Below are 13,083 nucleotides of genomic sequence, written 5' to 3'. Positions count from 1 at the left end.
CTCATGTCCCCTGAAACCTCAGAATATGTACCTCATTTGGAAATAGGGTCTTTGCAGATGTGATTAAGGTAAGGATCGAGATGAGATCATGGTGGATTGGGGGGCCCAAAATCCAATGACAGTGTCCTTGTAAGAGTCAGAAAAGGACACACAAGGACACAGACAGAAGACAGTCATGTGAAGATGGAGCAGAGATGGGAGTGATGCAGCCACAGCCAAAGAACCCCTGGGGCCACCAGGAGCTGCAACAGGCCAGGAGGGATCTTCCCTTGAGCCTTGGAGGGCACCTGGCCCTGCACACCCTGACTTCAGACTCTGGCCTCTAGAACTCGAGAGAACAGATTTCTGTAGCGGTAAGCCACCAGGTGTCTGGGGAGCTGTCAGAGCAGTGCAGGAAGCGGATGCGGCAGGGCAGACAGGAGGGGTACGCTGAGAACCTTACGCAGGAAGGAGCAGCTAAGTTCAAAAGGAACACGGAGAGTGAAATTTTTGGTGAAAATGAGGTTTGTGTGATTTAGGGCAAGACAAAGTGAGCATGGATGTCTCTGGAGGGCCCCTGTGTTGAGGGGGCCACATTCTCCTGGCCCACTCCCCACCTGCAGTGGGGTGACCCTCCTTACCCAGGCTTGGCTGCGCTGGGCCCACCTGGGGACAGTGGATGTCACAGGATTAACTCAGAGCACCTCCTTCCCGGAGCAGTGGGGCACTCCATGTGACCAAGATGAAGACCACCTGTGTTACTGGTTAGAAAGCAGAACTAGCCAGTTGTTTGTGTTTAAAGGTGAAATAAGGGCAGATTTGACTCAGGTGGATTAGTTTCCCAGGGCTGCTGTGACAAGTGGGTGCCTCAAAACTCTGGAAATACATTCTCTCACAGCTCCGGAGGCTGGGAGTCCAAGTTCAGGTGTAGGCGGGGCCGTCTCTCTCAGGAGGCTCTAGGGGAAGATCCCGCCTGTCTCTCCGGCTTCTGGTAGCCTCAGGAAATCCTTGTTTGCAGCTGCAGAAAATCTGCCTCCATTGTCCTCACAGGGCTGTCTTCCGGCTGTGTCTCTGTGTCTCTTCCCCTCTTTTATAAGGACACTGCTCATATTGGAAGGAGCCCTGGTGGCACAGTGGTTAAGCACTTGGCCTAACTGAAAGGTCAGCAGTTCAAACCCACTAGCTGCTCCACGAGAGAAGGATGTGGCAGTCTGCTACCATAAAGATTTACAGCCTTAGAAACCCAGTGGGGCAGTTCTACTCTGTCCTGTAGGGTCTCTAGGAATTAGAATCGACATGATGGCGTTAGGTTTTGTTTTTTGATACTTACATTGGATTAGACCCACCCTAGTCGAGTATGACCTCATGTTAACTGGTAAGATCTTCAGAGACCCTATTTCCAAACAAGATCCCATTCACAGGTACCTGGGGTCAGGACTTCAACACACCTTTTTGGAGAACACAAATCAACTCCTAACATCGGGGTAAATCTGCTTTGCAGTAGACCCCAGGCCACAAGGGGGTGGTCCTCTCCGTTCTGTTGTTAAAGGTATTTTAATGGAAAAGTTCGAGAATCACTCTCTCAGGAGAGGGGGGCGTTTCTGTCCTGACCTTGGCACCCAGCCCCTTCATTGGTAACCTTGAGAGCTAAAAGGGGAGACAGCTCCTTTCCACAGCTTAGGGCACGTGAGCGCAAACCTATTTTTCACCAGGGCCCTGGATGTGCCAAGTGCATTGGGGACAGCTGAACCATCTGCCACCAACACCAGGGGCTTAATCCAAGCAGATGAGATCCACACCAGATGCACTGAGCTGTGTAAACCCCCGAGAGAGACACCCCACAGCCAGGCCCTGTATTTGTTCCATCACAACAGAGCTCCCTATTCCATCTCCATCTTGGGCCATCCCAGGAGACAAAGCTCTGGCTACGTGGTTTTGAGCACCTTACCCATGGACTGAGGCAAATCTTTCACTTTTGAAGGCTTGAGAACCTGGCAGGTGGATAGAAAGTGGGGTCTCTGTCCTACCCTCAGCAGCCCCGCTGGCACAGTGGTTAAGCGCTTGGCTGCTAGCTGAAAGGTTGATGGTTCGAACCCACCAGCTGCTCCACAAAAGAAAGATGTGCAGTTGGCTTCCATAAAGATTTACAGCCTAGGAAACCCTATGGGACAGTTCTACCCTGTCCTGTAGGGTCACTCTGAGTAGGAATCGACTCGATGGCACAGGACAACAGGCTTACTCTCTGTTGATTATTACATTATTGATCACATCGCTAATACTCCCTTTTAGATCACGCTGTGGAACAGTGGACATCCATGGGAACCTAAGTGTTAATTTTTTGCAGCTGGATGGGGACCCTGGACTTGCCTGTGAAGGGTCTATACCAGTTCTTCTCAAACTTTGCTACATATTAGAGTTTTGAAACCTCCTTGCCGAGGCTGCTTCCATACCAGTTAAATCAGAATCTCCGGGGCTGGAGCCCAGGAGGTGATGTTCTTAAAGATCCACAGATGATTCCACCATGCTTTCTTCTGGATGGGGAGCGGCTGAGTGAGCCCTGACCCCAGGCTTGCTGGCCGGCAGGGTGGCCTACTTCGGAAGGTGATTCATTCCATCCATGGGTGAGATCTCATGTGCCAGATTCAGCGTGGGCAGCAGCCACCCACGCCTGGGTGCTGACATTCAACAGCCACACACGAGGGCCCCTGGCCTCCCTGGCAGGGCTCCCCGCAGCCGCCCAGAAGGCCAGGCCTTAGAACCTTGAGGTCAGGGCTGCTGCCTTCTGTGTCAGCCCTGGAAGGCGGGGTGCCTGTGGCCACTGGCATCACTTCCCCAGGTTTGTGGTGGGAAAGGGAGAGAATATATGGGTTTATCTGCCGAAGGAAAGGGGAACAGGAAGAAGAAAGAACATCAGGCTAAGGCAGCTCTGACGCTTGCTGTCTCCAAAACCAGGCCTGGATACTGGCCTTTGACAACCACGGCACAGCTGTCTGTCCTTATAGGCCGATAGGCCGTAGTTCAGTTGGAGACTGAGAGGAGACCCTCTGGGAGCTTCTGGAATTTTCTTTCCATCACTTAAATCTTTTTTTGTAGGTGAATTGAGAGCAATATGAGCTCTAGACTTAGATGGACTTGGTCCCAGTCCCTACTCGGCTGCTTCCTAGCAGTGGGACCACGATCATGTTTCTTAACCTCTCTGAGCCCATCTCCTCATCTGTAAAATGGGAGTATGTACGTAGGTAAGGGAAGGCATGTGAAAGTACCTAGCCTAGTGCTGTTATCAGGATCCCTGAGGACAGAGCAGGGCAGAGGCCGGGAAAGACGCTGTGATGGAAATGGAGCGAGGGCAAGGCTGACCTCTGTGCTAAGTGGTGGGGGTCGGGGGCTGGGGCCAGTTGCCAACCCAGCCACGCCAGCGCCTGTTGGCAACGGAGCTTGCCCTTTTAGTGGTTCTGTTGTGGGGGGAGGTAGGAGGAGGAAGTGACAGCGTGTTGCTCCGTGTGACGTATCTCCCCCCGAAAGGCTTGCTGAAGGGAAGAAGTTGGGGGCAAGGTCCGTTGTGGGTGCCCTTTTGTGTTCAGTTGTTTGTGATACTGTCAGATTCTCCCCCCAAACCCAGACACCCACAGGATGGTGTCCCTCCTCTCGTCATGCTGTGGGGCTGCACAAGTCACCCAGCCTCTCTGGGCCTCAGTGTCCCCATTTGCCAGAGGAGAATCCTGACCCGCCCCGAGTCTGGTAGATTTTCTAATATCAGGCAAGTTCTGGGTAGGTCTGGACCAACAGTTCCACCAAACTGTTTTCTGCACCCCCAGCCACATCACACGGGGCAGCGTGTAGACAAAGCCAGGCGGAGTGGCAATGAACTTGAGGGAAATCCAGGGAGCTGGTGCAGAGGCAGAGCTGCTCAGACCTCAGGATTCGCTCCTGAACTTCCTCTACATGTGAAGGACATTGACCCCTCAACCTCATTCCTCCCTTATCCTTCCCTGGGAAGAGAGGGCATTGGGGGAATGCATGAGAAGAACGTAGAAAGCACACAACACAACCAGGGTGTCCACTAATACGTGAGCAGATAAACTGTGGTGTGGCCATACAATGCAGTGTCATTCAGTGATTACAAAAAAGAGTTAGCAAGCTATAGAAGGACATGGAGGAACCTTTAATGCACGCTGCTAAGTGAAAGAAGCCAGTCTGAAAAAGCTACATGCTGTGTGATCCCAACCCTGTGACATTCTGTTAAAGGCCAAGCTAGATAAAAAAAGATCAGTGGTTGCCAGAGTTTTGGAAGGTGGGAAGGAGCGATGAAGAGGTGGAGCCCAGGGCATTTTTGGGGCTGTGAAACTATTTTGTGTGATCCTGTGAGGGTGGACACAGGACATTTCTTTGCATCTCCCAGAGCAACTAGCAGCATTGTTTCCATAGCAACCCTCAGGAAGCAGACTTAGCTCTGCTGAGTCTGCAGATTCAGAGTCAGTGCCTAGTGCCAGGCACCTTCACATTGGTCTCAACAGCCCTGAGAGTCGGTATTATTCCCATTTCACAGGTGAGGAGACTGAGGCTTAGAGTGATTTAAATTACTTTCCCAAGGGTAGCAGGCTTAGGCAATGGCACAGGTGGGACCAGACCGCACTGTTCTCACTCTGCGTCTATGCAATTCACTTCACTGTGTGGGGCCGGTGCTCCCTTCTCGGGCAGAGAGGCCTTTGGGAGCGTGTGGTTGTTGCCCTTCTCAGCCTGAGAGCCACTGTGCACTCACCCCCACTTTGGTGTACGTTGCAGAATGTCTGTAAACCTGCGGAGGAGCCCCGGCAGCCGCCCACACTGCAGGAGATCAAGCAGAAGATCCACAGCTACAATAGCCGGGAAAAGAACTGCCTGGGCATGAAGCTGGTGAGCGGGGCACCCCTCCCACCTCCACCCAGTCCCTACAGCCCTTTGGTTTGGCTCATCTCGGTTCTGTGGTAGCTCCATTGCGGGTCCCTCCCCTTTCTTCTGGGACTTGGGGTGGGGGATGGTGCAGGGAAGGCTGTCAGCCTGGGCCCCCCCCACCCCCCACACCCCCGTGAGCTTCGGGGAAATAGAACAGGCTTCAGAGTAGAATCAGGATCCAATTCCTGGCTCTCCCACTTTTTTGCTCGTGACTTTGGGAAATTTTCTGAACTTCTCTGAGCTTCCATGTAAAATAGAGATATTACTATCCATCTGCCCGAGATCTTGTGGGAATTAAACAACATACAATATCCAAGAGCCTGGTGTGGCTTGACCCCCAGGAAGCCCAGGACATGGAGAGTTTGCAGCTCCTCCCCCTGCCTCCCTTGTTTTTTGCACAGTTACTGTCTGTGCCTTAGATTGTGGCAGTGCTCAGAGAGGGGAGGGCACCCAGTTTTGTGCCAGGTCCCAAAAGGCTGGCTTCAAACAGGGAGGGGAGGAAATGGTAGAAGAAGCCTGCCCCCCGCTGGTGGCTGGTGGCAACTGGCTCTGAGCGGCTTCAAGCCTAGTAAACCCGCTGCGGTGGAGTCAGTTCTGTCTCATGGCGGCCCCGTGTGTTATAGAGTAGAACTGCTCCATAGGGTTTGCTTGGCTGTAATCTTTACCAAAGCAGATCTCCAGGCCTTTCTTCCACGGTGCCGCTGGATGGGTTCCAACCGCCAACCTTTCAGTTAATAGTTGAGTGCAAACCATTTGTGCCACCCAGTGACCCTAGGTAGGGTGCCAGAAAATCCAGTTGCAAACGGCCCTGGATTTAATCCTTACTAACGGTGGGTTCTTTGGAAAGAGATGCAAGAGGATATCTAGTGCTCTGAGAACTGTATTAGGCAGCCTTCCTACTTCTCTCTGGAGAGGGGCCCCAGGGAGCAGGAGACAAGAGAAATGTTTTGTTCGGAGGTGTGAACTAAAGAGGGCACACTCCTGATCTCTTAGAGTGGGGACTCGCCAAGGGCAGTCGGCGTCGCCTGGCGACAGGAGGTTTGGGGCAGGAGCCTGAGCCCCTTGGAGGAAAAGCCGTGGAAGGCCTTAGAAGTCCTCTCTGGTCGCTGGATACCACGGGCCTTCTCCTGGGCCATGGCAGGATGTGTGTCCCCCTCCAGCATGCCCAGACCAGCAGAGGCAGAAAGGATGGGATGACACTGTACATTAGGAGAGGCCTCCACAGCCTCGGGGACAGTGGCCCAGAGTGGTAGATACGGTCATGCAAGATGGAGCCTGCCCCGACCCATATGACACCTTCCCCCCGGCAGAGCGAGGATGGCACCTACACAGGTTTCATCAAAGTGCATTTGAAATTGCGGCGGCCGGTGACCGTGCCGGCTGGGATCCGGCCCCAGTCCATCTATGACGCCATCAAGGAAGTGAACTTGGCGGCCACCACGGACAAGCGGACGTCCTTCTACCTGCCACTCGATGCCATCAAGCAGCTGCACATCAGCAGCACCACCACGGTCAGCGAGGTCATCCAGGGGCTGCTCAAGAAGTTCATGGTCGTAGACAATCCCCAGAAGTTTGCACTTTTTAAGCGGATACACAAGGATGGGCAAGGTATGAGCGTGAGCTCCCAATCGGCCAGACTTAGGTGGGAGGAGTGGGTTCTCCCCTCCTAGACTCAGTGGTGGGGAGGACGGGAGTCCAGCCATCCAAACGGCACTGAGATGTGTGCAACAGCCACACGTGGATTCTGGGCAGAAACAAGAGCAGAGAGCTGGGCAGGGCAGCCCCTAACCCCATGTGGGCCTTCAGGAAACCACACCGTGGGCTCCCGTTTGTGTAACGGGGAGAGTCCGCCCTGCCATCCTAACCTACTGGGAGATAATATGAATGGAAACATTAAACTCTGAGCAGACACCCAAGATAAAAGGATATTACTGTACTTTCCTGTCAGGTTGACTTCATTAGCTTGAAAGGACAGCCACTTCCAGTTATAGCTGCCCTGACCTCAGCTTTTCCAATTCCGTCCCACCCACCCTGGGCCTGCCCTTTTTTTCCAAGATGAGCTCCAGCCCCCTCTCTTGGTTTGCAGTGCTCTTCCAGAAACTCTCCGTGGCCGATTGCCCCCTCTACCTGCGCTTACTTGCTGGCCCTGACACTGATGTCCTCAGCTTTGTGCTGAAAGAGAATGAAACCGGAGAGGTGGAGGTAAGCCTGCACCCTTTGCTTCTTGCACAAGCCCAGCCCCAGGGCATGCTGTCCTGACCACCTGGCCCAGGTGAGACCAGGCGCAGCAGCTGGGAATGACTCCGACAAGGTTGAGCTGGGTGAGTGCTGGTCCAGAAGGTTCATTGTAAGCCAGGACGTAAGCATCCTGCGGTAGCAAGTCAGGGCCTGTGTCTGGCAAGGCCTGTGTCTGGCAAGGCCTGTGGGAAGAAAGGATTTCATGTGCTTCAGTGCTGAAAACCCAGGGCAGAGGGGACTGAGAAGCTCCCTGCCTTCAGGCCCAGGTGGCTTCCGCTGCAGGACGGTGTGAGAGCCAGCCAGCTCCGTCACAGGGCGCCACTGGGTCTAGATCATTTTGAGCTATCCTTCTCTCCCCGGTCCTTAAAAACTAGCCTCCTTCCCCTAAGGGGACCTAACCGGTATCCAGTCTCGTGGTGTAAACTGGGGGAACGCCAGGCCAGTGGAGTCATTAAGATGTGACCGCGAGCAGGGCAGGGTCCTGACCGTGGTGCCGCAGCCCAGCGTCAGTCACACTATACTCAGTGGGTCGGGGGTCTTGAGGTCACCGTGGGGACCTGGGGGAATCTAGGCAGGTGGGGACTGCCTCCTCCCCCTTCAGCCAGGGCAGCTCTGTGTCCACCTGCTTTATATGTTGGAGTCCGTGGAAGATTTTGTTAGGAAAACCATCCACTGAAAATGTTTGAGCACTGCGGGCCTGGTGGAAGCACGTGGCCCAGGAGTTTGCTGGCCTGGGTTCAGTTCTGTTGCCACAGCTCTGTGATCATAGGGAAGCCTAAGCCACCTTCCCACTCTGGGCTTTGGTTTTCTCATTTTTCCAACGTGGGGATTAAACCTATCAACCTTAATGCTCCTTTGTGCTCAAAGAGCTTAGGAGTCTAAATCTCTGACCCCCTGGGGGCCTCAGCCCCTGGGTCAGCCGGAAGGAAGTCAGCCTTATTCCCTGAGAGGCCAGGTCCCTCTCTGGCAGGCCTGAGCCATCTGGGCTCTCCAGGGCTCTCCAGGTTGCATTCTCCCATTATCCCCTGTGGGCCATGGGAAATGGATACTTTAATTCCACAGCAGACGAGAAAAGGGCCAGGAAGGATGGAGTGCTGTGCTCAGGGTCACAGGGCTGGTGAGACGTCGGGACCCTGGTGCTGATCATCCCAAGGCAGACACAGGGAACAGGCCAGTGGGGGGCCTGGGGCATTCCTAGCACCACTGTCAACATCTCAGCTGCTATGAGAACACTTAAGATTGTTGATTCTCAAAAGCACAGTCACGAGATGCCAGGATTTGAAATTCTGCTGCTGGAATGACAGAGATGTGAGACCCAAGCATTATTCATTATACTTGCCTTTGCATTAGCAAAAGGAGACCTAGTGGTGCAATGGTTAAGCACGCAGCTGCTAACTGAAAGGTTGGCAGTTCCAACCCCCGCAGTGGCTCTGCAGGACAAAGACCTGGTGATCTGCTCCCATAAAGATTACAGCGCAGAAAACCCCACAGGGCAGCTCTACTCTGTCACACAGGGTCACTAGGAGGCAGGATGGACTCGATGGCACCTAACAATGACAACATTCATTAGCACACTGTCCAAATCACAGATGCAGACTGGGTGAAGAGAGGTGGGAGGGCCCTCAGGTCACGCCAGCTTCTAACCTGTCTCTCCTGTTTCTCCCCGACGTCTCCTTCTTGCCTCGCAGTGGGATGCCTTCTCCATCCCGGAGCTCCAGAACTTCCTGACGATACTGGAAAAAGAGGAGCAGGACAAAATCCAGCAAGTGCAGAAGAAGTATGACAAGTTTAGGCAGAAACTGGAGGAGGCCTTAAGAGAATCCCAGGGCAAACCTGGGTAACCAGTCCTGCTCCCTCTCTTCCCCACACCCTTGGGTTTATTTTTATTATTAATTATTATTTGCAATGGACATTTTTTCTCAGGGCGCCTCTGGTGGGTGCGTGCGCTTGCCCTGCGGCCGCAGATGTGGCACAAAACCCCTTGGGTGGACAGCTTGCTGTGTGGGGGACCTTCCACCCCTCTGAGCCCCCTCCAGACTCCGCCAAGGGATCAGTGCTTCTGAAAAAGAACAACTGTTGTCCTCTCTCAACCTGCAAGCCTTTCACAAACCAAAGACTTGCCTCTCTCATCACCAAACTGGAAGCTGCCACACTAGCCGGCAAAGGAAAGACAGAGGCTTTCCAGTCATGTGTTCCTTCTCGGGCTTTTACTCTTTCTTCAGCGACTCTTACTTGCCACCTGCGGTAACCTTTATTTATGAGTCCAAAGTAGCATATTCCTTTTGCATGTCTGAGCTGAGCGCTGAAAGAGGAGAATGCTTCTAAAAGGATGGTTCCCCACTGCCCCAGGTGCCCGTTGTCCATGCTTAAGGGAAGGTCGTGAAGCCACTGGCCCCAGGTATTCAGGGCAAGGACCACCAAAGCTGAGGTTGGCTCAGAGTTTTCCAGAGAAGCTGCAGCCAGAGCCTGTGCCCAATAACCCCAAAGGCCTGTGTCTGCACAGGTTTTGTACCTGTTCACATCTCTGTCAACAACCTGTTTAAGTTACAAATTTAATACTGCCATCATCCTCGTGTTTTCCACCATTTTTAAAGTCTCCTGCTGAGTAAGGAAATCAGGCAGTTGGAGAAAGCCAAAACCTTGTCAGAGCTTGCATCAGCCTCCCCCAGGTAGAGAGCAGAGGAGGACCTGCGAGCCATGGTCCCCCTGTGGCCTCCAGCACCGCCTCCCTCCTCCCACAGGGGTGCTGGGTGCTTGGGTGCCGCCAGAGGAGCTGCCTTGATTAAAGAAAGGGGACCTCCAACGCGGCCACTGCGTAGCCCTTTCTGTTCCAAAGCCCGGGCCGGTCCACAGCACTGTATTCGGCCCAGTCTGAGAAAGGAAAGAGCCTGTGGGCCTGGCCTCCGCTTTGACCTCAGTGCCTTTTTTGTTTTCTGAGAGAGACAGGAGCAGGGCGTGTTGGCTTAATGCTCTGCTGCTGGCCTGCTCCTGCCAGGAAGTGGACAGCCAGCAGGTGGGAGCAAGGCCAGGAGGGTCCTCACCCCGAGGGTGGGCCGAGGCGCACAGACCTTCCCATCCGAGCTCCTGGGCTGTGACCCCACGTCAGACCATGTTGACGGGCACCTCAGGTTCCTGACTGTGCAGTTGTAGTGGCTTCTTGCTTAGGTTCAAACTTAAAAATAAATGAGCCAAACCACTCAAGCAAGTAGCCGAGACTGCAGAGACACTCCAAAGCAGAGAAGGGGTTTTCCTTTTCAAAGTGGGGCTGGTTTTCCAGCCCAGCCTCTGAGAGACCATGTCTTTGCTGTCCTCTGCCTTCAAGTCCCTCTCGGGTTGGCTCCAGCCGCAGCTTCCTTGTTGAGCCTCAAACGTTCCCTCCCTGAGGCCACATGGACCCTGATCACAGAAAAAATGCTGACCCTTGTCATATGGACAGTGTGCAGTCTTCAGAGCTGCGAAAGCAAGACAAACTAGCAGCTCTAAAAAAGATCTTTAGATCACAGAAGGCCTGGTTATCGCCATCTGCTGCTCAGCCTTACCACGTCCCTTCCTTCCAGAACTCCCTCTCCCCGCTGTGTCCTGAAGGAAGTGGGCAGTCATTTCTCCTTCCTCCTGCATGTCTCTCAACATTACAGAAGGCATGGCTCCTGCTGCAAGTGCTGTGAATGCTGCTGAGAACCTCCCTCTGAAGGGGACGGCTATTTTATTTTTGAAAAGGAAAAAGTTATGTGTGTGTGTATATATATATACATAAAGGTATATAGCTATATATAAAGACTTAAGGGTGTTTATGAAATGAGATTATGGGAAAAGTCAGATTTTATCTAAAGCACAGTTAGACCCAGGACTGTACTGAGGTGTAAGCCTCGAAATAAAAGTTGTGTATAAAGAACCCTTCCCTCCCAGAGGTGGGCCTCGCTGAGGTAGTGCCTTCAACTCGTGTTGCTCAGTGTGTGTTTGTTTTGAGGATACTTTCTAAGTGTCTTTCTTATATGGATTTTTAAAAAAAGTAATAAAAGCTTGTTGCAAAAATGATTTGTATTGGAGACTTCTTCCCTGAACTTCGCCATCTTACGGAAATGGGGAGCTGGGAGAGGGCGGGGACAGGGAAGGACACGTTCCCTGGCGGAGTCAGACTCTCACTGCCTGTCAGCAGAGAAAGGCAGGCCACTGTGCACATGGCTTTGAGAAAGGTGTCCAAATGCTTGGGCTGGAGGGTGCTGCCCGGGTGACTGGCTAGTCTGTATCTCCACAGGGCTGGAGCCAAAAGGGGACATATTACAGAAGGAGATGCCAACTTAGAAAAGAGGAGAGGCTTTCTGGAGCCCATGAACACGGGACAGGCTATGAGGTAAGCAATGATTCTTCTACTTCTGGAATTATTTAAAGATAGGATAGATAGGATTTGTGCCTTTGAGAGTGTAAGACTGCGTCACCTGGAGGAAGAGGGCTAGATCGATAACCTAACAGTTGCTCACTTCAGCAGTCTCTGACTTCTGCCAAAGGAACAGCTCCGTAATCATGGAAATAACCACATAAAAGTCATTAAAAAGGAATTCCTGGCTGCCTTGATCTCACACACACAGTGCAGTGACGGGGGCGGGGGGGCCCTCTGCGGGGGCTCATCCAGTCAACCGCCGACCTCCATGTAGGAGAGAACACCCTACCCCGCAGACATTCTTAAAATTACCCAGGAATGGGCCCATCTGTAACATTTGTAAACCTCCAAGAAGTACATCTTCCAAGAATTTCGCCAAAGCCTGGAAATGAACCAGTTTCTGCTTTTCCTTGAAACGCATATGGTTACAGCATGGATTAATAAATTCAGAGTTGTAAATTTTACCTTGATATACAAGTATGTGACTTAGCACAGCAACAAGACTCCACTGCACAGCCTAACTCTGCCGTGCTTCTCACAGGCTCACGTGGCGGTGTTCACAAAAGGGCAAAGGGACGATGACTCAATGCAAATGTGTCACTATTACTGGGAAAAACCACCCAAAGCACAGGCCTTGACAGCACTCTGTCACAGAACTCTGGGCTAAACCAGAGTTAGCGTAGATGTTCATTTCAGACCCAGTCCCGCCATTTATTGGCTTTGTGTCTTTAGCAGGGATTAACAAGGCAAGACATAACCTCTCTGGGCCTCCAAACCCTCCAAGAGTGTGCAAAACAAACCAGGTTTGTGAGAGAGCCTTATAAAGTGCTACGTTATCAGTATTCATGGAAAGACCGCATTTCGTCACTGTTGTCGCATGGAATCGGCTGACTTGTGGCGACCTGCTGGGTAACGGAACGGAACGCTGCGCGGTCCTGCGCCATCTCCACGGTGGCTGGCGTGTCTGAACCCACTGCCGTGGCTCTTGTGTCAGTCCGCCTCGCTGAGGGTTTCCCTCAGTTTGCTGACCCTCTCTACTTCACCAACCACAATGGCTTTTCTAGTGACTGGGCCTTCCTGACGATGTGTCCAAAATAAGCAAGTTTGCTTGCCATCCTCACTTAAAAGGAGCATTCTGGTTATAGCTCATCGCTACTTACACACATACTACTTACAAACTCTGGCTGTCCAAATGCTTTGTTGTAACAGAATCCCATTTGGGGTCAGATTTTAAAAATCTCTTTCCTAGTTCGGTAAGTTTATGGTTGTATAGGTAAGATTAGTAAAATTTAGGAGTTACTTATAGCAAATCACAAGTGAAAAGGCCTGTTCCGGGCCTGCTAAGGAAAGGTAGGCAGTGTTAGGAACACATTTTCACACCTAACCCTTTCTCCCTTCTCAGGCCCCCCGATGGGTAGCTTTACTTGTGTGAGCTTTACTTGCAGCTACAATTACGGACATTTCTCTTTTTAAGTTTTTCTTATCGGTTTTTTTTTTTTTTTTTTAAAAAGGTGTGATGAGAAAGAAAAAAGGAAGTTGAAGAAAGATTTTTTCTT

At 52.2% G+C, this 13,083-nt stretch overlaps 1 protein-coding gene across 3 annotated transcripts in view; it reads left to right on the top strand.

Moving 5' to 3' along the window:
• Positions 1-11,184, top strand: part of RASSF5 (Ras association domain family member 5) — a 104,582-nt gene extending 93,398 nt beyond the window's left edge. For 2 of the 3 annotated variants that reach the window (XM_004375208.2, XM_004375209.2), the window contains 4 exons: positions 4,762-4,872; positions 6,222-6,519; positions 6,998-7,113; positions 8,838-11,184. In XM_004375208.2, coding sequence (XP_004375265.1) covers positions 4,762-4,872; positions 6,222-6,519; positions 6,998-7,113; positions 8,838-8,990 — 678 coding nt within the window. In that variant the 3' untranslated portion in view covers positions 8,991-11,184. The remainder of the gene's footprint in view (positions 1-4,761; positions 4,873-6,221; positions 6,520-6,997; positions 7,114-8,837) is intronic. The other variant, XM_023730299.1, reaches the window with a different exon arrangement.
• The last annotated feature ends 1,899 nt before the right edge of the window (positions 11,185-13,083 follow it).

This window comes from Trichechus manatus, unplaced genomic scaffold (genome assembly GCF_000243295.1).
Source record: "Trichechus manatus latirostris isolate Lorelei unplaced genomic scaffold, TriManLat1.0 scaffold00035, whole genome shotgun sequence".
NCBI classification, from domain to species: domain Eukaryota; kingdom Metazoa; phylum Chordata; class Mammalia; order Sirenia; family Trichechidae; genus Trichechus; species Trichechus manatus.
This window is presented reverse-complemented; position numbering and strand designations above follow the sequence as displayed.